Source organism: Hemitrygon akajei, chromosome 1 (assembly GCF_048418815.1).
Source record: "Hemitrygon akajei chromosome 1, sHemAka1.3, whole genome shotgun sequence".
NCBI classification, from domain to species: domain Eukaryota; kingdom Metazoa; phylum Chordata; class Chondrichthyes; order Myliobatiformes; family Dasyatidae; genus Hemitrygon; species Hemitrygon akajei.
Genome location: NC_133124.1, coordinates 25,326,299 through 25,352,734, shown reverse-complemented (window position 1 = coordinate 25,352,734; position 26,436 = coordinate 25,326,299). Strand labels below are relative to the sequence as shown.

The following is a 26,436-nucleotide window of genomic DNA, read 5'->3' as shown; positions in this document are numbered from 1 at the left end:
AGATTACGTTCTTGAAAACAATACATAGAAATCAAACACAGGTCTGCTTGCAGCATTTATATGAGAAGAATGACTCGTATCTGGTCAAACTGCCTAGCAGTTCAAGCTTGAATGAAACCATACCAGTTTCAGACAATCTTACTGTAAGAACAATTAGCTACATACCTACTAGGACCAAAGTAAATACATTTCAGCATTAATTTTTCATTTGCTAACTTAAATCTGTTCTTCAATTCCAGTAACTAAAAGGATGCAAAATGTATTATAAAAAATTCAACACATTTTATTTTTCCAGGTCATGTCAATGTTGCAAAGCTACACAACAAGATCATATAGAATATCGAAGTTAACTTTCTCAAAATCAAGTGGTAACAAAATATTATTTTCCTCTGTGATTTATTTAAACCAGAAATGTCCCTTGCATTGGAACTGAGGTGAATGGCATTTTCTTTATCAAAGTACATTAACTATTAACAATTCTTACTGAAGAAACACTGGTGTGTAAAACTTGCAAAAGTGGGATGGCGAGGGCTAGTAACACAGCAAGGCACTAGAACTTCATTTCAAGGGTCAATATAATGTTGAAGATCTAGTTAATCGCATTCTTCTCACTTTATAGGCTGTTATAAAAATGTAAACCTCTTTGAAAGATCTCACCAGCATCACACTGAAGGTTTTCAGTTTACAGGAGAATCTGGGTTTAAATAGAAAATATTTCCCAAATTAAATAACCAAACTTTCTTCAGTGTTCTACAATAAATAGTTTAAAAGTCCTGTAATACAAAATTCTGAATGAATTAGATATGAAAAGTAAGAGGTATTAAGCATTCAACATAATCTAAGATTTAAGGACTTGAAATTATTTGTACTTCTGACATTTTTCTGAATGTACAGATTAACAGATTATGATGCAAACAGACCCTCATTCATTGAACAGTCCGTACATGCAATCTGGACCAAACAATGACCACTAGTTTAACTTTCCTACGTAATATCCAAGAGTACACAGGGCATGCACATTAATGTATATACATTTCACTGTCAGCAGTCTGGATGGTTTGAGATTAGACACTAAGTTTTTATTCTGAACCTATAGTGAAGTCATGTCAAACTCATCTATGTCCTGAACCAGTTTTAGCGCCTGTAATATTCTGCAACACCATCTGCCTAAAACTTTATTTGCCCACTTGTAAAGCAGTAAATATAATTATTTATCAAAGATAGATATATATATTTTTTGTCCTTTTGGACTTAAGTGTGAAGGCAGGAAACTGAATAAGGCCATACTTGGAGTAATTCATGCCGTCAGTTCCTGGACAAAAGGCTAAAGTAACTTCATGTGCTATCTCACATGGAAGGCAACTTTCATTAAGACAGTTCATGAACTTAAATATGACAGCAATGTTAACAGAAGTATTTAATAAATCATATGTAAAATGAAGCATTTTGGTCTTTTGCATCGTTTTTTTTAAAAAGGTGAATAATCAGGCCGTTCATGTCTGGTATTTCTAATCATGTTCAGACATTGACTGAACCAAATGAACACAATATTCATTGAGAAACAAATGGCCTACTGTAATACTAATGAGGTTATGACTGTCTCACACCAGAGAATTTAAACTAATTGACTATCAACTGGCTCCAACTCCTAGGGAAATGTCAGCATGGCTCTTTTGAATGACCTTATTCAATTTAGGAATTTACATCTCTAAGAATACAAAGTATGTACACAGGCCAATTACTTCATACTTTTCCACTATTAAAAAATAGGCCGGCTTTTCAGAACTTTTCTGCAAGAAAACAAAAACTTTTTGTCTAATCTGATGCGACAAATAAGTTATGTCTCTTTGAAACACAGCTCTTAAAATAAGAAAAGGCAGCAATGAGGTTCTGAAAATAATGTTACGTTTGCAGCATTTTACACTGTGCAGAACGCTCAAGCACTGAACACAAGGGGTTGTGTTCAGGCCGAGGTACACGCACCTCTTCCTCTGAACTGTCACTCAGGTCATTGTCAACTGAGGCACTCAAGGAGGCTGCCCTGGGCTCCAGATAGCAGAGACACATAGCAAGAGGGAATGAAAGAGTGAGAGCATATGGTACAGAGAAAGAGGTTGAAAGCAGGAAGAAGAAAATGAAAAGGAAGCAAGGAACGAGTGACGGTGACTGAATGGGGAGGTAACGTTGGAAGCTTTCGGGTAAGAAACTGGCATCGGAAATGCTGGGGAATGAAAGGTAGCCATCATCATCTAACAAAGAAAATGTCGCTGGGAGATGCAAGGAGAATGAAAACAGGGTTCCTCCTTTTCTAGATCTGGAACCCAGGTCTTGGTCTCCTTTTAAATCCGTTGCTTTCGTATCAATTGGCTTTGAAGGATCATAGTCAAACTGTGAATGGGGTGTGCTGCAGGGATCTTCAGCCTTGCCGTCATCAGCGGGTTTTGAAACATTCGCTTTACATCTCCTATGAATGCTCATCGATGATGCAGGGGAGTCACAGTGCATAGGCGAGGGGTTAGAGGAAGAGGAAAATGAGTTTGTGCCAACAAATGTATTCTACCAGAGAAACACAGGAAATACAAAGAAGCAGGAGCAACATAAAAGAGCAGGAACATTAAGACAAAAAAGAAAAAAATATTAGTTATTGCATCCCATAACATTTACTCTTCCAAAATGTCAAATCTTCTTTTAGCTAGAAATATTAAGTAACTCAAAATTTCAAAAAGCCAAATTGCATTAGTTTCCATAACAATTTATAGAAATACAATTTTGAAGTTCCATGACTTTTTTTCCTCTTATCTGAAACCCCACAAATACCTTAATTGTCTCAACTGGACCCATTATAGTTTTCCCATTTGATGCCTTTGTTTTTTTTACAGATACAGTAACTGGATGTTAATTTTTGTTGGTATATTTATTTCTTCTCCTTTACTTCTCGTTCCTAATTCATCGTTTGCTTTGTTACCAGCTCTTTGACTACTTAATGCCATTTTAATTTTCAATTTATTTTTTAATTGGTGTCCTTTTTTTCTTGTTCTTTGATTTTATGTCAAGTCAATAGTGGCTACATCTGTACTGCACCCATTCCAGTGAATGGATACAATATTGGCTGACTGGCAGGAGGAAAAGAGTGGGAATAAAGGGGTCCTTTTCTGGGTTAAGGGGAAACCTTGCCTAAAAAAATTGTTGGGATTCTTTGGGGAAATAATAAGCAGGATAGATGAAGGAGAGTCAGTAGATGTTAAATACTTGGATTTTCAGAAGGCCTTCAACAAGTTGCCGCATATGAAGCTGTTTAACAAGAGCCCATTGTATTACATATAAGATACTAGCATGGATAGAAGATTGGCTGACTAACATGAGGCAAAGAGCGGGAATAAAGAGGGCCTTTTCTGTTTGGCTACCAGTAACTAGCGGTGTTCCACAGGGACGGGGTTAGGACCACTTCTTTTCACATTATATATCAATGATTTCAATCATAGAGTTGATGACTTTGTGGCCAGGTTTGTGTATGATAGGTGGAGGGGCAGGTAGTGTGAAGGAAGCAGGAAGTCTGCAAAAGGACTTGCACAGATTTCGAGAATGGACAAAGTGGCAGATAGAATATAGTGCAGGGAAGTGCATGGTCATGCAATTTGAATAAAGGAATAAAGGTGAAGACTATTTTCAAAGCAGAGAGAAAATTCAAAAATCAGAGGTGCAATGGGGATTGGAAGTTTTCATACAGGGTGCCCTAAACATTAACTTGCAGGTTAAGTCAGTGGTAGGAAGGTGAATGCAATGTTAGAATTCATTTTGAGAGGATCCAAGGATACATGCTGAGGGTATTGGTACAACTACACTTGGAGCATTGTGAGCAGTTTTGGGACCTCCTTCATCTAAGAAGAGGTGTGCTGGCATTGGAGAGGGTCCATAGGAGGTTCATAAGAATGATTCCAGGAATGAAAGGATTAATGTATGAGGAGCGTTTAACGGCTCTTGGCCTGTACTCACTAGTGCTTAGAAGAATGAGGGGGTTCTCATTGAAACCTATCAAATATTAAAAGGTCTAGTTAGAGCAGATGTGGAGAGGATGTTTCCAGCAATGGGGCATCTAGGACCAGAGGGCACAGCCTCAGAATAGAGGGACGTCCATTTAGAACAGAGATAAGGAACAAGTTCTTTAGCCAGGAAGAAGTGAATCAGTGGAATTCATTGCCACAGACAGCCATGGGGGCCAAGTCATTGGAGATATTTAGAGCAGAGGTTGATAGCTTCTTGATTACTCAGGGTGCCAAAGGAGACAGAGGGAAAGCAGGAGAATGGAGTTGAGAGGGATAATATATTAGCCATGATAGAATGGCAGAGCCACAATGGGCTGAATGGCCTAATTCTGCTCCTATGTCTTATGGTCTTATTCCAATGCTGCTTGAATGTGTGATCCATTTTGTACCCAAGCACTGGCAAAATCCAAAAATCATTCAGAGAGACCTGTAAGGAATTGCAATGTCAGCAGTAAGAAATTTATTTAAGACAGAATGGTGAAGTTAAAATACAATTCTTGTTTAAAATTTAATTTAAAATAAGATTCATTGGCTTGAAAATGTGAACAACAGAGAGCTTTGTAATCACGTCAAAATCAGATGATTTATGATTTAGAATTTTAAACTATGGGGACTCCAAAATGTGATTTAAGAATTAAGTCTATTATCATGGTACAGTTCAACTGAACTAATCACCAAATGCAAATTAAGTTTTCCTATGAAATTACATTGTCCACTATTTTAATAAAGCATGATTACATTTAACATGGGTAGGTTTTAATCCTGTCTACCAAAGACAGTGGTAAGTTAACACAATTGCAGATACTTACTCGATTAGTATCACTAAAAGTCAATGGGAGTTGGCGAACAAAAAGGGTGACTAATCCTGTCATAGACCTGGTGTTGGCAAATGGCTTCAGAACTGTAAGAATTTTCACTGCTTCCAGCAAGAGATTTATGTAAAGTCAATTAATGGAATTTAAATCAGGCCCAGGAATGAAACAACTTTCTGCTTCAGGCCAGCAAAAGTGGATGAATTTCAAACTCTTGCCACCCGTCAAACTGGCCTAGCTAAAACTGGACTTAAATTCTGTTACGACAGCAAACAATCTAGTTAGCAATCCCCATGCTAAATTGTGTAGTTATCATCTCCAGCATCAGCAATATCTTGTGAAAACTATACATGTATATTGTCTAGGTTTTATACCATCTTGATCCGAACAGAACCATTTTTTGAAAAATATTCATGTGACACTGGATCAAAACCAAGGAATTTACTTTGTAGCACCAATTTGGGGATTACAGTAGCTTAAAGCAGTAACTGAACAGCATATCCTCAATAACTAAAATAGGGAAATTCCTGTTGCCTCATCAATGCTACCCCATCATAAGAAACAGCTTCAAAGTCAAAGAAAGTTCAACCTTCTGCATAAAGATCAATCAATCAAATCAAGGCAGCTACTGGAAGTTCATTTAAGCTAATGGAACAAGACAACACATAATACTACACTAAAAAGATGAATTCTGCAGTCATTTGGTTCTAGTATCACGTAAAACTCAAAACCATGCTTAACTATTTAAAATGTTTGGCATATTTAATTCAGATATGACAACAATTATACAGATATCAGACTTCCTATTTATATACAGGACTGCTTCAAAAGGAATACAATCCTGCTAAAAGCCAGTTGGAAAGGAGGACAATTTTTGGCAGTCAAACCTTGTGCTGTGGTCCAGATCCAGTCTTGGCATGCCATTATGGATCAGACCAAGCAAGGATGACCAGCACTGGCCTGAAGAGAATTCGTAGCCAGATTTACTCCATGTTTCTGTTGGACCTCTCCCAGCAACCACATGCAGAGCAGCACTGACAGGAAGCTGGGAGCAAGATGCTTGCCTTGTCTCTTAAGCAACGCATGTTACATAGCATGTGACACTTAGACAATAGGCCTCAAATATATTTTCTCCTCTCACTGAAATAATGTTTTGCTAAAGTGAACTCTAATCCGAACATTCTATTGTGTAAAAGATACAATTACAAAATAAATCTAATCCACTTTCAGAAACCATAATAAGAAATGAAAAATTGCAAAACAAAACTTTAGATAAAAATTTAGATTTAAATGCAAAAGGTAAGAAAATGCTGACATTTTTGTAACCAAAAGATCAGGAAAACCAGTTAAATCTTCAGCTTCGCTGCAGCAGGAGTTATGAATTATTCGAGCTGGAGACCGAGGTTAAGTTTTTAACAGATATTTTTCAAATGGGATACAGAACCTGAACTCATTTTGGAGTTCAATTACATGCATACTTAGAAGAATGAATTCTGAAAGAACGCATCAGAGGATGGCTTGTTCAACTCTCTATCTCGCAATGTGGTTTTATGCAAGTTGATATTGAGGTCAGATGCTCTGCCAACACTGTAATCTACATATTCTCTGTTACCAATCTAACAACATTGAGCACATTTCAAGTTTTTATAATTGTTTCATAAAGCTTGCTCTTCAATGGGATCCTGATTTGCACAAATTAAATCCAGAAAGCACAGCTCAAACAAGGGTTCAAACTGGGGTAATGAAGTGTTAGTTGACCGTTTTCTCCAGCCACTCGTCCAGCATCCTCTGACTTTCTACCATCAGACAGGAGACTCCGATGCACAAGGACCAGAATGATCAGGATGGGAAACAATTTCTTCCCTCAACCCACTCGGCTTCTGACCTCTCTGCCACATTGCACTCGAAGGGCCACTGGCTAATCCATTCTATACCTTACAATATTTAATTTATGTACTTTATTTATGTGTAATTCATTTGTAGATTTTATTCTTACTTTCCTAAGTTATTGAGTGTTATATCTGTGTTATATATACTACTGTGCTTTAGACCCTGGTCCAGAGAAACATCATATTGTTTGGCAGTATACCTGTATATAGTTAACTGACAATAAACTTGACTTGACTATTTGCCAGGGTCAGTGAAGTCATGAATTCCTAAATTATGCTTCTTGCTGGATCAGTCAATGACATGCAACTATTCTTGAATGGAGATGCCTTTGAGATTAGACTTCCTAATCTGGACTGTACAGTGTCTCACAGTGTCAGTAAAACAGGTTCAGTTCCAATACAGTCTGTGCGGGGTTTGGACATTCCTCCTGTAACCTCATAGATATGCCTAGGGCATATGGGGGGGGGGGGGTCCTCCAACATCCCAAGGGAAGGTTGGGTGGGGAAGATGTTAATAGGTTACAGCGGGGGTTCCCAGCCTGGGGTCCATGGACCCCTTGGTTAATGGTAGGGGGCCATGGCATAGAAAAGGTTGGGAACCCCTGGGTTGCAGGACAATAAGGGGGGGGATGAATTGTTCTATTTCATAAGTAAATATGACAATACAAACGAAATTGGAAAGGTCCAAGAAGGTACAAATTAAAGGATAATGTAAATTAAGAATCTGAATGTTTAATATTATTTATAAGCAAGATTAGAGTAATTTCTCTTTTTCCTAATTATCAATCTATTCACAGAAAAACACACAGCACAAGGGTTTACATGCTGGTGGGAGACCATTCTCTACTCCAACTGATGATTTTGTTCTGTTAGCCAAAAATCAATTACAGGTAGGAAGCAGCCTACTACCTATTTGTGGATTATGTAAAGTGGATTGAGAATTTGGCATGTTCCCTTATGGACATGCCAATCTCCAAACCAAATATGTCTCTATTTGTTCTGCCCAAGGGCTATTTATGTTCAAATGCAAATAAAGAAAGCTTTCTCAGGATCTGTAGCATGATTCCAAACTCAAATTTACAGCTAAATGATATTTACTTCAACAGAATAATTAATTATGTTAATAAATAGTTAATTATTGTTGCAGTATTCTAATCACTATTAAATTATTGCAGCAGCCAAAATATTGCTGGAATACTGCAGAACAAAAGTTGCTGTCTTCATTATGGCTGTGTTTATTGAGCAGATTTCTCCAGAATGAAGCACCTGTTAATAAAATCAAGATTATTTAAGAAGAGGACAGACTCCCGAACACTGATAAACGTAGACCCTGATAAAATAGCCTGCAAGTAACTTAGGCCACAGTTAGGATTAGAAGACAGCCTCAACACATAGAAAAACAATTGCACAACTTGGCTTTAAGAAACAATCAAGGCTAAGGTAGAAGGAAAATATAACATTTAGTTATTAATTTCACTCTGCCTTCAATTAACTTTGAAATACTTCAATGCCAAGAGTTCAAATATTCTCCAGCAGCCAAATGTTTCAGACTCCTAGATGTCTACTTCAGCCATAAAATGGCACACTATCACAATTCTGCCAGTAAATTAGACCCCAGCCAATATTGATTGCTCCACCTTGAGAACCCAACAACTTATAGGAGAGATATAGTAAAGATTTAAAATGATGTCTGAATAATATCTTTACTAATATTGTGTCACATTTCATTTACTTTCCTTGCAACAATCACCCTAAAGCCTAAGGAGGATGTGACTTTGTGTGAGACTATTGGCAGTTAGAGATGCCAGCCTGTTCTGGCTGGAAATTGGATTGAGACTACTCTTTCTTGCCATAAATAAGTATATCAGGATCGTAAGCTGGAGCACATTCTACCAAATGGAAACAGAAGCTATTGTCATTCTTGTATCGTTCCCCAGAGGAAAAGAAAACACAAAGTAAATTATGTCTTAAGTGGTTCCCTGTGCCATTCTTGGGATCTTATTATCGAAGAAACTATTCTTTAGTGGTGAGAAATGGCATATTAATTGTTCACCTAGGACCTGTAAAGATTATACTTGCTAATTAACTGTGAGATTATAAATACTAATGTTGCAATAAACTCATTGTTTAAGTAGTAATGGCTAACATTTAAAAGATGCATAGTTCACAGTAAATATATCCCCCCCTCAAAGACACAAAAACAGTCTGGCTTGGCTAACAAGAGAAGTTAAAGACAGTATTGAAACAAAGGAAAGGTCTCATAATGTTGTCAAAGGAGAAGTCTGAAGTTTGGGAAAACGTTAGATCTCAACAAAGGAGGACCAAAAAGTTGAAAAAAGCAGAAAAAACAGTAATCACAAGAGCAACAAAAACACCTACAAGGTTGTCATCTTCTAAACTGCATTCGATTCTATAGGCTGTAATCCCACCTCTTAAGGAAGGAGAAAGTACTTGGAGCTAATGTGACTAGTGGGGGTGATGCTACTATGCAGTATTAAGTGGAAGGAGAAATTTAAAAGCAAATTCAGGCGTGCGCTAAGTCCTTATGGGTTTGTGAAAAGGAAATCATGTCTCACCAATCTGTAGGTTTTTTTGTGATTATAACCAATATAAAGAGAACTGAAGATACAAAGGGATTGAAGATGCTAGAATCTGAAGCAGAAGCAAACTGCTGGATGATCTCAGAGCGCCAGACTGGATCAGTGAAGGGAACTGGACTGTTAATATTTCAGGCAGACATCAATAGTCCAGATGAAGCATCTCAACCCAAAATGTCGATGACCATTTCCATCCGCAGTCTGTCCGAGTTCCTCCAGCAGTTTGTTTATTGCTTGGTATATTTGAACTTCCACAGGCCTTCAATAACGTCCCACGTAACAATATTATGACAAAATTAGAATATATGGGATTGACGACAATAAACTAGCATAGCCTGCTGATCAGTTGGCAAACAAAAAAAGAGAATAGCAATAAGTGGGCCAGTTTCAAGCTAAAAAGCTGTAAATTATTATTCTCCATAGCAATCACTGCTAGGATTCTTTTGTTTCACAACTTATGTATTAGGATGAGGGGACCAAATGTAATACAGCCAAGTTCACTGATGATAAAAACTGACTGGCAGTATGGGTTGGGAGAAGATACAGAGACTTCAAAAGGGATATAGACAGATGAGATGAATGGATATGGCTATTAAATATATGAAAATATGTGAAATCATCTCAGTGGAAAGAATAAACGGTCTGAACAGTTTTGAAAATGGCGTGTGCTTGAAATTGAGGTATTTTTAATACATATCACTGACACTTAACAGTCACTGCAAACACTTAGAAAGGGTAATCATGTGCTGGCTTTTACTATGAAGGATTTGAGTCCAAAAAGTGCAGATGCCTTGCTCCAGTTATATTGAACACCGCTTCTGAAATATTGTGTAAAGGGCCTCGCTACCTAGGGAAATACATTGCGATAGATGGAATGCAGTAAAAGTTCACCAGATTAATTCCTAGGTGATGTGTTTATCCCACGAGGAAACAAAAATTAAACAGAATGGACCTATATTCTTTTGAGTTTAGAGGAACAAATGACAATCTCATTGCAATATGCAACATTTTTTCATGAATTAACAGAGTAAATATAGGGACGAGGTTATCTAGAATCAGGGGTTCACAGTCTCAACATTAAGGTTTTTATGTAGGCTGAGGCAAGAAGAAATTTCTTTGGCCCATAAGGCTGCATATCTTTGGTCTTCTCTATCTGAGAAGCCCAAGAAGGGTATAGAGGTTTAATTTCTGAGTATATTTAAGTGAGAGATCAATGTATCTTGGATATATTAAGGGAATCAGTGCAGGGTAGTATTATTGGGATAAAAGATCAATTTTGATCTTTGTGAATAGCAGAGTCAGCAGAAATGGGCCACATTCTCTCTTCCTGCTTCTACTTCTTTAGGTCATTTACAGATCCATTATTTAAAATGAACATTCGCCAATCTGATTAAAAAAAGCAAAAGAACCAATAAAATTTTAACAAGTATACCAATGACTTAGAACAACACAGAAATTTAAACAGCAAAATATTCATCTGATGTCTCAGATTTTAAACACAAAATGCCTCAGAATTGTTAATGAAAATATGTTTATTTATTGACACACAGCAAGAATCAATCTGCCATGTCTCACAGATGGATCAAGATAATAAATTTTTTCAGACTTCATAATTTGATTACATCAGGTAGGTGAACAAGAATTTGAGCTTTAATATTAGAGTTCTTAAAAATATTATTTACAGGTATTAATTCAAAAAATAATGAACTCTAAATTGAATTAAGAACCCACAGGGAAACATTATTTCAGACTTTTCCTTTGTTCCAATAATATCACAATAATCTGTCCCGTTACAGCACCAAATCAAAATTTCCTATTCACTTTATCAATTATATGATTACATTATCAACACATCAATTTAAAACAATGAATTCAATTGTTGTTCTCTAAAAATCACATTCATCTTACATTGGAGCAATATAGTTTGTCCTAATTTCATGATAATCAAAAAATGTTAAATATTGGATTATAACTCTTACTGTTAAATCTGTATTGTGCTTAATTATCAGTACACCTAACATTTTTCATGCTCCAGTAAACTCTACCTTAATTTCATGCTTGGCTGGTGTGAGTGATGGAGTAATGTCAGTCTTTGCTTTCTTATCCTCTTCCTCTGCCTTCTCCTCTTCTGCCTTCTTCTCAGGTGTCACTGTGGTTATTAAATTTGTTGACACTAGGTTCTTGGCTGCACCATAATGACCAGTAGCCACCTCCGAGGCCGAAATGGAGTCTTTAATCACCATCTCATGATTCTCAGTGACGGAGGCTTTAAAACACAAAACTTAATTCAATATTGGCCTTTCCTTGGCAGGCTAGTAGCTGTTGTTACAATTAATCTCAGTTCCTCTAGTCAAGAGAGCAGCAATCATTCAAAGACATCCACTCCACCACCCTCTTGTCTGTTACACAGAGATGCGCAAAGGGCATGTTTGGCTCAACTTTGATGATCGATAGCTATTCAAATGGCCTCTGGATTCACGGTAGCAGTAACAGTAAACGATTTTTATTTCAATTGCCGATTTCACACAATACTCATATGCCAAAACAAGCCCAATGCAAGCTTGACGATAACAAGGGAAAATGCACAGATGCTGGACAGATAACACTTCATTTTGATATCTGGGCAGATTGCAGCCTGACACCATATTAAATTTCCAATTTTAGGTTACAGAGAGATACAGCATGGAGTGAAGCCTGCTAAGTCCATCCTGACCATCATCCACCCCTTCTACATCAATCCTACGCTGGCCGCTTTAAAAAAAAATATCTCCTCCACATTTCCATCAATGCTTCCTAGATTCTACTTCCTTTTAAACAACTTACAGTGGCCATTTAACCTACCACAGTCTTTGGGATCGGGGAGGAAATGGGAACACCCAGAGAAAACCCTCACGGTCACAAGGAGGATGTGCAAACTCCAAACAGAGAGCACCCAAGGTAAGGATTGATTCAAAGATTCAATGCAGGACACCGGCAGCATCAAGGGAGAGAGACCATTCGAACACAGGGTCTCTAGTGCTGCTAGGCCATGGCTTCACCCATCAGTCGCCCGCAGATAATCTGCGCTTTCTGCCTGTATCAGGATAACTTACGTCAGTCCTCCAGCTGTGATTTTGACTCAGTTTTTCTTCTCTTGATTACTGCAGCCTAAATGTGTTCTTCATTATTACAGCCCAATTGCTTCTTTGTCCATGTTACATGTTGCTGATAACAGGGGTGTGAACATTATCAATAAAACATAATCCTGTTCTCAGCAATACAAAACACGGACAAAGAAGCATCACCAGCCTTTAATTGCCCCTTTAACACACTTCGGCCTGGCCTCACTCAACCACAGGCATTCCTTTTATCCCCAGTTCTTGGACTTGAAATGTTAATTTGGTCAGATCCCAACTGACCCAATGAGTATTTCCAATATTTCGTGTTTATTTCATTTCTGTGTCTTTGGATTTTTGATTTTTATTACTGACCCCCAACAAATTTGGATATGGGCAACTGGATTTTAAAAGCTCACAAGTTTATTGTGAGTAGAGTGAAAGGGGAGAACTATGAGTGTGCTGAGAAAGTCACGTCGAGAGGTAAGAATGGCAGTGACCAATGTACCAGCAGTATATGAGTTTTAGGCAAGGTGGATATGTATTGTTACTCTTTATGAAAATGTCACATCACTAAGTATTTACACAAAGCTGAGGAGAGTTAGTAGGTTACAAGTTATAACCCAAATGATTGGATTACACAAACTAGAATAGGACAGGAAGTCTCTCAAGCCATTCTACTAGATTAAAATGATTTGTGCCACAATTGTCTTTCTGTGTCTTTGCAGAGAAAGGCCAAAAAAAATTCAACTGAAAAAAATATTCACAGCTACAAAACTTTTAAATGCTGCAAACATTAGGTGCTGTAAATCTCTCATGCTCAGCAGCAAGATTCTTTGCATTATATCGAAGTGCTCTCAACCAAACAGTAAGAATGTGCAACTTAAAGTGTGAAATGGATTATGAGCTGTTCGATTACCGCCTACTCTGTAACCCTGCTCTTCCTGAAGAATATATTTGGACGCTGACTAATTACTTGATTTTCTTTCGGGAGCTTGCCTGAGGTAACTGGTAATATTCTATTCAAACCCAAACTGAACTAAACCCATATCTCCTCCATTACCATAATACACAATTTTCCATTTCTTGCCACAAAAAAATAACTTAGAAGCTTATATTGTGTTGGACTCCAGTTTCTTCCCACCTCCCAAAAACATGCTGGTCGATAGGATAATTGGTTACTGTAAATTGCTCCAAGTGTAGTAAAGAGGATGTGGCCAGGACCCGAAGGAGTGGGTTATGGGGAGACGTTGAGCTGGACAGAACTTCATTCCTTGGAGTGGGATGATCTTACAGAAGTGCACATTATTTATTTATTTATTTATTGAGATACAGCAAGGAACAGGCCCTTTTAGCCACACCATCTAGCAATCTCCCGGTTTAATCTGAGCCTAATCATGGGACAATTTACAAGTTCAATTAACCTACCAACCGGCATGTATTTGGACTGTGGGAGGAAACCGGAGCACCCAGAGGAAATCCACACGGTTACGGGGAGAACGTACAAACTCCTTACAGGCAGCAGCAGGAACAATGAGAGATACAGGAAGTGAGAATGTAGGGAGTCTTTTTTTCCATGGTTGGGCAATCAAGAGTTTGAGGGTATAGGGTTAGGGTGAGTGGGGTTAGGATTTAATAGGGGCCTGAGGGGCAATGTTTTCCACCAAGAGAATGGTTCACATATGGAACAAAGTGCCAGAGGCCAGAGCAATAACAGGATTTAAGACATTCAGATCGGTACATGGATAGGAAAGGTTTAGAGTAGGGGTTCCCAACCTTGAAAGTATTGGTCCATGACATAAAAAAGCTTTGGAACCCTTGGTTTAGAGGGATCTTGAAGATATTCTCAATTCATCTTTAAGGACCATCACCATCTGGGATGTGTCCTCTTTTTGTTATTACCATAGGGCAGGAGGGACAGGAGCTGAAGACACTCAATATCTTAGGAACACCTTCTTCCCATTCACCATTAGATTTCATACCCGACCAGGAAACCACGAACACCACTTCAGTATTCCTCCTTTGTCCTCTTTATTATTGTTGTAACTTACAGTAATGTTTTTATGGCTTGCACTATACTGCTGTTGCAAAACAACACATTTCACACTATATGTCAGTAATGGTAACCTGATTCTGATTTTAGATATGGGCCAAACATAAGGAATTTTAGCTTAGATGGTCATCTTAATCAGCATGGACAAAGCCGGCCAAAGGGCCTGGTTCTGTACTGTCCGACTCCTAAGCTAACTTCATTAATATTTGCATTCACACCTACCTCAGCTTTCTTCCACAATCCCCAAATCTCACTGAACAAAATCCTGATTCAGAATTTTTCTCACCTCAAACTCAACTACTCCAATGTTTCTTTAAGAGTCTTTCAGCATCTACCCTTCATATTCCTAACTTGTTCAACAAAACCATTTTGTGGGCTTTCCTGCATTCAGTCCAATTTGGATAATATCACCATCCTAACCAGCTGACACTTCATATACTGGCCTCTAGATACACCTGCATTCCCATAATTATTGTGGACTCTAGCTGTTTCTTACATAGGTCATGACATACATTAGAATACACATATTCATACATATATGAAGTCCGATTATTGACTTCAGGAGAGGGAAGCCATATGTCTATGAGCCAGTCCACATCAGAGGATCAGAGGTAGACAGAGTTAGCAATTTTAAATTCCTAGGTGTTACTATTCTAGAGGACCTACGCTGGGCCTAGAATGCAAGTGCAATTGCGAAGAAAGTATGGCAGCACCTCTCCTTCCTTAGGAGCTTATGAAGATTCAGCATGACATCTAAAACTTTGACAAACTTCGATAGATGTGTAGCGGAGAGTATACTGACTGGCTACAAAAAGTAGTGGATTTGGTCTAGTACACCACGGGTGAAGCCCTCCCAAACACTGAGTACGCCTAGACAAAGTGTTGTCGTAGGAAAGCAGTATCCATCATCAGAGATCCCACCAACCAGACCATGCTTTTTTCAAGCTGCTGGCATCAGGTAGAAGGTACAGGCACCTCAGGTTCAAGAACAGATACTACCCCTCAACCATCAGGCTCTTGAATAGAAGGGGATAACTACACTCAACTTCACTTGCCCCATCATTGAAATGTTCCCATAATCAATGAATTTACTTTCAATGACTCTTCATCTCATGTTCTTGTTATTTATTGCTATTTACTTATATTTGCATATTGACAGTTTGTTGTCTTCTGCACTCTGGTTGGTCTTTCATTGATCCTGTTGTTACTGTTCTATAGATTTATTGAGTATGTCCACAAGAAAATGAATCTCAGGGTTGTATATGTTGACATATATGTACTTTGATAATAAAATTTACTTTGAACTATTGGCAAGGTACACTTTTATTTTTGTTTGACTGTCCAAAACTCCATCTTCACCATAACCTAGAGTCTCTATAGTTTTATTTCTGTAAGTTTAAAAGTTTTACTAAAATCCAACTTTTCCCCAGTCAACCCTAAAATGTGTTTAGGCTTTATCGAAATATCCAGCAGGAACTGCTCTGTCAACACAAATACAAGTATGTTGTACAGTATAATAAATGCAAGCTCTGCTAACATAAAAATTGCTCAATATGCATTTGACATTTCTAGTTTAATTTAGCAGCAATATAACATTTTAAATGTTTTAAAATATTCAATTTAAAAATAACAAATGCCCTAAGCATTCACAAATTAATTTCCTTAGTATCATTTAAGAGTCTACATTTCATTTATTAAATACAGAAATATAATTAAACAAAATAATAAAAAAACCATGATTTCATTTTACCATTTAAACTAATATTAGCACACTAACCAAATTTGCAAACAATCAAATAACGTCACTGAGAAGTAAAAATTCCACTTGAGATTGCAACTCGATTTCCTTACCTCCATCTAAGCTACGTGACATGGTGTAACGCTTGCTGGAAGAACGTTCAAAGTACGGTGCTGGGCGATCTATAAGGGAACTCGCTCTCCGAGTCTGGGCTTGTGTTCTTCCGCTGTAACGGAACTTTGAACCCAGAGTGAGGAATTTTTTTGGAGGCGGCTCAGGTGAAACTAATCTGCAACGAAATAATTGGTCTGCATGAGAAATAGCAAATCTTGTGAATGTGATCATTTGAAGAAAAAAAAATTCCTCAGCAATATATTTCACATTTGTGGTGACCTGTGAAGGCTGAAAATGAACGATAATCCCATAATCAATTGTTGGAATGTACACAGCATCACAAATCGTGGTAAAGACAAGTTCTGATATTCTGGGGGAAGGAGACGATAAGTCCATCTAGCTATAAAACTGAAAAGACAAAGGTTGCAATAACCATACTGAATTTACACCAGGTTTCCTTAATGGGTTTTTCAGGGTCCATGCTCCCTAAATCCAAATTGAACTGCAGAGCAGGCAAGCAGCACCAAATGACCTACTCCTGCTGTGACTTTTGTTTCTATAGGTCCAATCCGCTTGTTAAGATGAACAAAAATCAAAAATGCCAACTCCATTCAAGAAGCAACTTCGTTATTAATGTACTTAAGATATTAATTCTTTAAAGCCTTCCATAAAACGCATCTTCCTCTTCACATCCTGCTATCTTCTCCAATACCCATAAGTACATGTTTTGAAAGTAAGACCTTGAGATAGTTCAGGCTAAGAAGCTCATTGTGGAACAAGTTGTTGTTAAATACTAAGGTTGTGGCTCATTAACACAAAATACTACCAAAAGATTGAGGCCACTGGTATTTAGTGTTCTTGGATGGAACCAATAGCAATTAGCACTCTGTTTTTGGATGTATTTTTGTTTTAAATAACTTACCAATTTGGATACAAATACTGCATTAAATCTTAACTAAAAGCAAATTACTTACTAGAAATCCATAATATTTTGTGGATGTTGTCTAACCAAAATTTATTTGCAATTTCTGGATTTACCAGATTTTGACTAATCACAGAGCCTTCTTTCATCCAGGCATTGACAGAAAGTTCCCGAATTAACTTGGAAATCTATGCTATTGTTTCTAGTACTCATACTTTCCTTAAGGTTGTCATAGCTGGGGGGGGGGGGGGTAGTGGGGATAAGCTTCCACTACCTATTAAATGCTCCCAATGACGTGTGCCCCAAATAGCCTCTGGCAACCAATTCCAGCTCCTGGCTGGCCTTCATGCATGGCTCAGCTGCTAAGAGTGGTGGAACCATTTCTACTGACAGGAGAAAGGGCAAAGGTGGGTTACTAGTGCCTTAAAACCAGCTGCTTTGGGCAATTGGGGCTTGTCAGCTATGGTTAGCAGCTAGGAGAAGGAAAACTCTGATCTCAAACCTCCACTGCCTTGCGGCTATACCCACTCATGGGGAAGACTTTGGGAGTAAAGCCCGAGGAAAAATCTGGAACTGAAGTCTCTAAGGCAGCCCTACATTGAGCTCAATGCTGACTGGCAACTCCTGCAAAACTGCTGGTACCAAACTGTATCAGTCTCTGCCATTCCTTTGGGTTCATCAACTGCGTGGAGAGAGGGGGGCCTGCTACATGGGCAATAGCTTGTTCTCCATATCATACTGCCCTGGCTTGTGTGCTGGTTTGCGTATCATGTAGACAGTCCGCATGCAGCATCCATGGTCAACGCCGACCAATAGAGGGCCTCATATCTCTTGAATTCATGACCCCCCAACCTCTTCATGGCCCTTGGATCTCATCGGTCCACCTGTATAGTGCGCACTTTCTTTGTAACTGTACTCTGTTTTCTTTTTTTAAACCTCCCTTGATATTATTATGTATGGCATGATCAGAATGGGTGCTTTGCAAGGCAGAATGCTTTTCACTGTATCCTGCTATTTGTGACAATTACAAACTAATACTAATCAGTGTTACGTATCCACCAGATTCGGGGTTCCCAGCCTGGGGTCTGTGGATTTCTTGATTAACAGTAGGGGTCCATGGCATAAAAACGGTTGTGAACCCCTGCACCCAATCAACCTTGACGTTGTGACATTTCCCCTCTTCCACTGTCAGTGTCACTATTCACACCAGACTTGAAAAATAAAATTGTAACACAGGTTTGCCCCCCAATCTGAAGGTAGAGCGTTCCTATGAAACCGTTTGTAATCCAAAATGTCGTAAATTGAAGAAGCAATTACCTTTAATTTATATGGGACAAACTTTTGAGTTTTCCCAGACTGAAAAAAATAACCTACCAAATCATACCAAATAGCACATAAAACCTAAAATAACACTAACGTATAGTAAAAGCAGGAATGATATGATAAATTTACACCCTATATAAAGTAGAAATATTGTAGGTACGGTGTAGTTTCACTTATAAAACTCAGGAAGGCAGTGAGCCAAAACTGATTAGGAGAGAAAAAAAAAATCGGCACGTACACACATACGTATGCACATGTGTACGCACGTACACATATACGCACGCACAGGCATGCACAAACAACTGCCCGCACAAGGCTTCACGGTCGTTGTAGTCTTTCTCGGGGTAAACACATGTATAAAGCGGGTGTCTTTTTTTCGTAAAAGCGAAAATCCCCTTTGGTTAGCGAAAACAGGTACTAATGCAAGTCTTTCGTAACAGCGAGTTGTCGTAAAGCGAACGTTCAAAAAGCGAGGGCTACCTGTACATTTTTTTCCTCTAAGAACTCTGTGTGCACTTACAGTGAGTGGCTGCTTTATCAAGTACACCTGCACACCTGCTCATTAATGCAAATATATAATCAGCCAATCATGCAGCAGCAATTCAATGCATTAAAAAAAACATGTAGACACGGTCAAGAAGTTCAGTTGTTGTTCAGACCAAACATCAGAATGGAAAAGAAATGTGATCTAAGTGATTTTGACCGTGGAATGATTGTTGGTGCCAGATGGGGTGGTTTGAGTATCTCAGGAAATGCTGATCTGGGAATTTTTATGCACAGCAGCCTCTAGAGTTTACAGAGAACTGTGCAAATATCAAAAGACATCTAGTGAGCGGCAGCTCTGTGTGTGAAAAGACCTTGTTAATGAGAGAGGTCAGAGGAGAATGGCCAATCTGGTTCAAGCTGACAGGAAAGCGACAGTAACCATAATAACCACACATCACAACAGTGGTGTGCAGAGGAGCATCTCTGAATACACAACATGTCAAACCTCGAAGCAGGTGGGCTACAGCAGCAGTAAACCATGAGCATACAGTCAGTGGACAGTTTATTAAGTATCTAATGAAGTGGCCACTGAGTGTTTGCTGGAGCAGGAATAGAACCCGAGTTCAGGTAATCTATTTCAGGCCTCTGACACATTCACAATAATCAAACAGGTATTTGATAATTTATTGCTGCATCCTTTGTTAACACGCTGATTAGCTTCTGCACTTATGACAGTAATGTATCCCAATCCAGAAATTGTTTGGCCCAGCTGTATCACACTTGCTTCCTTCAACAGCAGTGAAAAGCAAGTTCAGATAGAATAATCTAAAATATCAGAGACATTTGCTGTATGTCTTAGTAGCTTAAAGGCTATTGTGATCTGATATTGTGGTTTTGGTCATAAGCACATTTAGAGATAATGTCAGATCAAACTCATATCCTATTGCTCTGTTGCAGGAAATTAAAACAACTTGACCAAGCTCATTTTCACATGATGAAATTCACATGAAAAACTTAAAGTTATACCTACCTGAAGAATGTATGATGCTCAATGCACACTTTCCACAATCTTTTGGCCGCTTTGTGGTTTGGAAGTTTAAATCCAATAGTGCTCTCAAACTGTTCGTGCTAAGAGGGAAAAAACAACATCTCAAACTTCGGGAAAATTGATAGAACTACCACACATGGCAAGTCAGGGTAGTCTTCACAACATTAACCATTTACTTGCACACACTTACTCATATGGTTCGTTATAATGTCTTCAGGTAGTTTTAATATTTCAGTTATCTACATATCTACTTTAATGCTTTCTATTTATCTTCCACCCGTCGCCTGTGCCACCCAAGTTTTGGAGAGTGAAAGCTTTGGGTCTGACAAACTCGAAGTATAATGGAGAATTACTGACCTCGGAGTTCAGAACCAGAATTAGGTTTAATATCACTGGCATATATCGTGAAATTTGTCATTCAGTGGCAGCAGTACATTGCAATACATAATCGTATAAACTATAAATGACAATAAGTATATATAAAATATAAACTAAATAAGTAGCGTATAAAGAGAGGGGGAGAAACTGAGGTAGATTTCATGGTTTTGTTGTCTATTCAGAAATCTGATGGTGGAGGGGAAAAAAGCAGTTCCTCAAACGTTGAGTGTGTCCATTCAGGCTTCTGTCCCTCCTCCTCGATGGCAGCAATGGGGAGAGGACATGTCCTGGGTGATCAGGGTCCTTAATGATGGATGCCGCCTTTTTGAAGCATCACCTTTTGAAGGTGCCCTGGATGCTGGGGAGGCCCATGATGGAGCTGGCAGAGTTTACAACTTTCTGCCACTTCCCCATTTCTGTGCACCACTGCGCCGCCCCCCCCACCCCCCCCCATAGCAGACAGTGATGAAATAAGTTAGAATGCTCACTACGGTACATCTGTAGAAACTTGTGAGTGTCGTTGGTGACATACCAATTATCCTCAAGCTGCTATTGTGCCTTCTTTGTAACTGCATCAATTACAAAGAAAGTGAAAAACGACTACAAGGTCATAAGACACAGCAGAATTAGGCCATTTGGCCCTCAGAGTCTGCTCCACCATTTGATCATGGCCAAATTATTTTCCCACTCAACCCCATTCTCTTGCCTTCTCCAAGTAAGCTTTGATACCCTTGCTAATCAAGAACCTATCAACCTTCACTTTAAATATACTGCTGTGGTGGCAACCTGTAGCATTGAATTCCATAGATTCACCGCCCTCTGGCCAAAGAAATTTCTCCACAGTATGTTCTAAAGGGATGTCCTTCTATATTGAGGCTGTGCCCTCTCGTCCAAGACTCTCCAATTATTGGAAACATCCTCTCCACCTCCATTCTATCTAGGCCTTTTAATACTCAATACAAATTTGGTGCCCATTCATTCCGTCGGAAAAGTCAAACAAGCAGGAAGCCAGTTTTCAAGGCAACAGGCACTGCGGCCTTCCCTGACAACACCTGCCTTCAAAAGCCTAGCAGACCTGTACCATAAATGGAATGCTCTGGATTCACAAACAAAAAAAAAAAGCATGATTCCTTACACACTTGGTTTTTAAGTCAAAAAGTGGTAATGAAATTCAACTTCTCGTTAATCCACTCATGAGCAAAGCTGTTGGCAACAGAAAGCAATTCTCTTTTTTTCCTCTTAACTGTACAGGACAGGAAAGAACAGCACTATTTTAGGAAGGCATTTGTTAAGGACAGATAAGGGACTTAGCAGTGCAGTGGCAGTGACATGAATCTACTTCAATCGTTTCAAGTGTGTTCCAGCACTAAGTACTTTGTCATGCAAACACTAATTCCTAAATGTAGAAACCACTTCATAATATGCATAACCATTTCTTGATACTTATTGCTCATTTATTTATTATTTTTTTCTGTATGTTAGTCTCCCCTTTCGCTGTGATACAGGTGACACCTCAGTGTCCATTGTTAGTGAGAGAGATAGAGAGCCTGTGGCATGTCAAACTGTTGGGCAAGCTTGAGTTTTTGTTGTCTGCAGGTCATGGTCTCTCTTTGGGGGTTTGCTGTTGCTTGGTTGGTGGTGGGCATTGACGCTTTCTGCTGAAATGGGTGGAGGGGGAGGTTGATGCTTTGGCTTGGGAGGAAGCTTTGGGGTTCCACTGTTTTTCTGTTGTTCATTCTTTGGGGTTCTCTTCTGTTTTTCACGGCCGTCTATGAAGAGTAAGAGTTTCAGGTCGTATACTGTATCCATTCCCTGATATTAAATGGAACCATTTGAACCATTTTTTGTATTTGCACAGTGGTTGAACACCCACTAATTCTATTATGGTTATTATTCAGTTATGGACCTATTGAGCATGCCTGCAAGAAAATGAAACTCAGGGTTGCATATGACGAAAGACAAATTAATTATAGCAAGTGGATGTTTACAGAAATTTTTTTGTGAAAACGAGATAAATTCCAATAGGCCATAAGGAACATAAACGACAGTAAAATATTTTTTTCCCTGAAGTACATTGAAGAGCCTGGTCTGCTCTGTTCTGCGTTGTTGTTGGTAGAGAACAAAAACACTCATCCAAAGTGAGCTAGAAATTTTGATTTACTGCCCAAATAAATTTTAACCCAAGCAGCTTTATCAGTTGAAATTCTGATGGAATAGCGAGATTTTATTTAGTCAAATAGCCCTCTTCAGTATTTTATCTTGGATTTACATTTGCTGATAAAACAACAAGACAAAAATTGGGTAATATATTTGAAATGTAGTTTTCACTGACAACATGTATAACAGATTCTCACCATTTTCTGCAATTAAGATTACTTCATGTACCAAATTTCTAAATATTTGCAGAGTTGCACAAATTTGAAATTGATACTAATTCATCTAACTTGGCACTAACTATCTATGACAGGGTAATGTTGACTCATTGTGAATTTGTCTGTACTGCAGAGAGTAATAAACTGCTAATCAAAATACAAAATTAAAAATAGAGCACAGGGCTACTCATTGCACCAGAAAGGCATCTGTCAATCATCATATTGTACTGAAATAAAACTGTAATGACATCAGGTTTGAAAATGCAACATGTAAGGCTGGCACGTAGCTACTCAAAATACAAACAAAAGATGTGGCATCAATCCAAAATGACTGGCAGTGAACAGCACTTCACTGATCTGTTCCAAATGTACTTTTGCCGGCTGAATTGTATTGTCCTTTAGCCAGAATTGGAACGTCTTTGGTAAACAAGCTGTCAAAAAAACCTTTATTTAAACTTTTATTCATTCCTGGTCGCCTTATTATGGGAATGATGTCACTGCTTTATAGAGGGTGCAGAGGAGATTTTACCAAGATGCTCAAAGGTAAGAAAATCTGCAGATGCTGGAAATCCAAACCACACACACAAAATACAGAAAGAACTTGCAGGCCAGGTAGCATCTATGGAAAGGAGTAAATAGCCAAGACCCTTCATCAGGACTGATGATGCTATCTGGATTAGAGAGCACGTCTTATTAAGATCGGTTGAGCGAGCTTGGGTTTTTCTCTTTGGAGTGAAGGAGGATGAGAGGTGATTTGACAGAGGGTCAAATCAGAACAAATCAAATCAAAACAGAAAAAGCACATTGATGATGAAAAAAAATGGTGGGCTACATATGAGTGAAGGGTCAGATTGATTTGAGAGTACGTTATAAGGTCAGCACAACATTGTGGGCTGAAGGGCCTGTACTGTGCTGTAGTACTCTATGTTCTAGTTAAATATTATTAATAAATAGTAGACCAGCACATCATAATTAGTTGCCTTAAGGTCTACCTCCTGCATTTGGCAATATCAGACTCATTATCTTATTTATTTCAAAGAACACCTGAATTTCTGTGCCTTTCTCTTTTTAGCAGCAAGGCAGGCTCAGAATTTGCTTCACAATGCCCCAGAATCTGTTGACAGATGTGAGCTGCACATATTCACTGCTGACCTACTAACAGTTTCCACCAACATCCTGTGTCTCCCTTAGTGAGAACTTGCTCAAGGAAACTAGCCCTATGCTCAGTTGCAGGGCCATCTGTGACATAAATAGCTCCACGTGGTAGGGGTGGAACACAGAGCAGAACAAACCACATCCACAATACAGGTGTAAACAGCACTGAAAATCTTCCAGCCACTTATGCTACTATTACTAAGCCAAACTACTCACAAAATTCAAATAGTTAAAATATTTCAATAAAATCAAAACAGTTAAAAGATTTAAACTACAAAAACAGAGCCCCGCAGCTATTTGTTCTTACAGAAAATAATGAACTCCCTGTGACAGACACGAGTCTGTAGCAGATTGCTCAACATCAGAATGCAATTGAAGAAAGGTCAGGGAATAGCTGCCTGCAGATTCATGACTTATGTGGTATGGAAATCCCAAATTTCCTGGCAGAGGAGAAGCCTGCAGCTGGATACAGAGCTGCCAACATACTCTTACTGAATCCAGGCCACCTACTCTTGAACGTTCAACAATGAAGTTACAAACTGGGCTTCTCGGCTTCCAGAGTTATTTTTGTCGTACATCTTAAAATATGGAAATGTTTCAAACCATGAACATCCCACTGGAGAAACCATTAAAATAGATCTCCCAGAATTTTGTGGAAATAAAGCAAGTATTATATTTTAAGTGTTCCTGATAGAGACAGCTACAGAAGCTTATGATCAATCTCTTGCAGAAAAAACTGTTAATCAACAATATTAGGTTTTTATTCTTTGGAGCATAGAAAGTTGAGGGGGGACTTGATAGAGATATTTAAAATTATGAGTGGGATAGACAGAGTTGACGCGGATAGGCTTTTTCCATTGAGAGTAGGGCAGATTCAAACAAGAGGACATGATTTGAGAATTAGGGGGCAAAAAAGTTTAAGGATAACATAAGGGGGAATTTCTTTACTCAGAGAGTGGTAGCTGTGTGGAACGAGCTTCCAGTAGAAGTGGTAGAGGCAGGTTTGGTATTGTCATTTAAAGTAAAATTGGATTGGTATATGGACAGGAAAGGAATGGAATGGAGGGTTATGGGCTGAGTGCAGGTCGGTGGGACTAGGTGAGAGTAAGCGTTCGGCACGGACTAGAAGGGCTGAGATGGCCTGTTTCTGTGCTGTAATTGTTATATGGTTATATTAAGAATTATATAATTTAGTGTTTTGAGAATTATAATTTAATACAATGCTTATGTGATAGGGACTATTATTACATTCTTAAATAATGTAGTAATTAAAAGCAACTTCTAAACAACCACATGAACAGAAATTAAGCTATTGCAATAAACAGAAGGGATGTCAAAGTGTTTATAGTGCAGGGAACGCACAATCAGGGCTGGTAGTAGAGGCAGATACATTAGAGACATTTAAGACAGATACATGGATGAAAGAGAAATGGAGGACTACCTGGGAGGGGAGGGTTAGATTCATCTTGAAGTACAGTGCCTATAAAAAGTACTTCCCTCCCTTCGGATGTTTTCGTGTTTTATTGTTTTCCAACATTGAACCACAGTGGATTTCATTTGGCTTTTTTGACACTGATCAACAGAAAAAGACTTGCGTCAAAGTGAAAAAAGATCTCTACATAGTGATCTAAGTTAATTAAAAATATAAAACACAGAACAATTGATTGCACAAGTATTCACCCCCTTCAAGTCAGTATTTAGTAGGTACACCTTTGGCAGCAATTATAGCCTTGAGTTTTGTGGATAGGTCTCTATTGGCTCTGCACATCTGGGCACTGTAAAATTTCCCAATTATTCTTTACAAAACTGCTCTCAGATTGCATGGGGATCTTGAGTGAACAGCCCTTTTCAAGTCCAACCACAAATTCTCAATTAGATTGAGGTCTGGATCCTGACTTGGTCATTCCAGGACATTAACTTTGTTGTTTTTAAGCCATTTTTGTGTAGCTTTGGCTTTATGCTTGGGATCATTTTCTTGCTGGAAAACAAATCTTTTTCCAAGTCACAGTTCTCTTGCAGACTGCATCAGGTTTTCTTCCAGAATTCTCCTGTATTTTGCTGCATTCATTTTATGCTCTACCTTCACAAGCCTTCCAGGGCCTGCTGCAGTGAAGCATCCCCACAGCCTGATGCAGTCACCACCATGCTTCACAGTAGGGATGGTGTGTTTTTGATGATGTGCAGTGTGAGGCTTACACCAAATATAACTTTAGTTGGATGGTCAAAAACCTCAATTTTGGTTTTATCAGACCATAGAACCTTCTTCCAGCTGACTTCAGAGTCTCCCACATGCCTTCTGGCAAGCTCTAGTTGAGATTTCATGGGAGTTTTCTTCCCCCAACAATAGCTTTCTCTTTGCCACTCTCCCATAAAGCTGCAATTGGTAAAGCACCCGGGCAACGGTTGTTTTA

General features: G+C 38.6%; 1 protein-coding gene across 26 annotated transcripts in view; it reads right to left on the bottom strand.

The window, feature by feature from the left end:
* Window positions 1–26,436, bottom strand: part of LOC140724813 (band 4.1-like protein 3) — a 187,562-nt gene that overhangs the window by 48,013 nt on the left and 113,113 nt on the right. For 14 of the 26 annotated variants that reach the window (XM_073039541.1, XM_073039489.1, XM_073039452.1 and 11 more), the window contains exons 10-13: window positions 20,103–20,200; window positions 16,341–16,516; window positions 11,387–11,607; window positions 1,984–2,556 (exon numbers count right to left, since the gene is read on the bottom strand). In XM_073039541.1, coding sequence (XP_072895642.1) covers window positions 1,984–2,556; window positions 11,387–11,607; window positions 16,341–16,516; window positions 20,103–20,200 — 1,068 coding nt within the window. The remainder of the gene's footprint in view (window positions 1–1,983; window positions 2,557–11,386; window positions 11,608–16,340; window positions 16,517–20,102; window positions 20,201–26,436) is intronic. The other 12 variants (XM_073039576.1, XM_073039596.1, XM_073039586.1 and 9 more) reach the window with 1 other exon arrangement.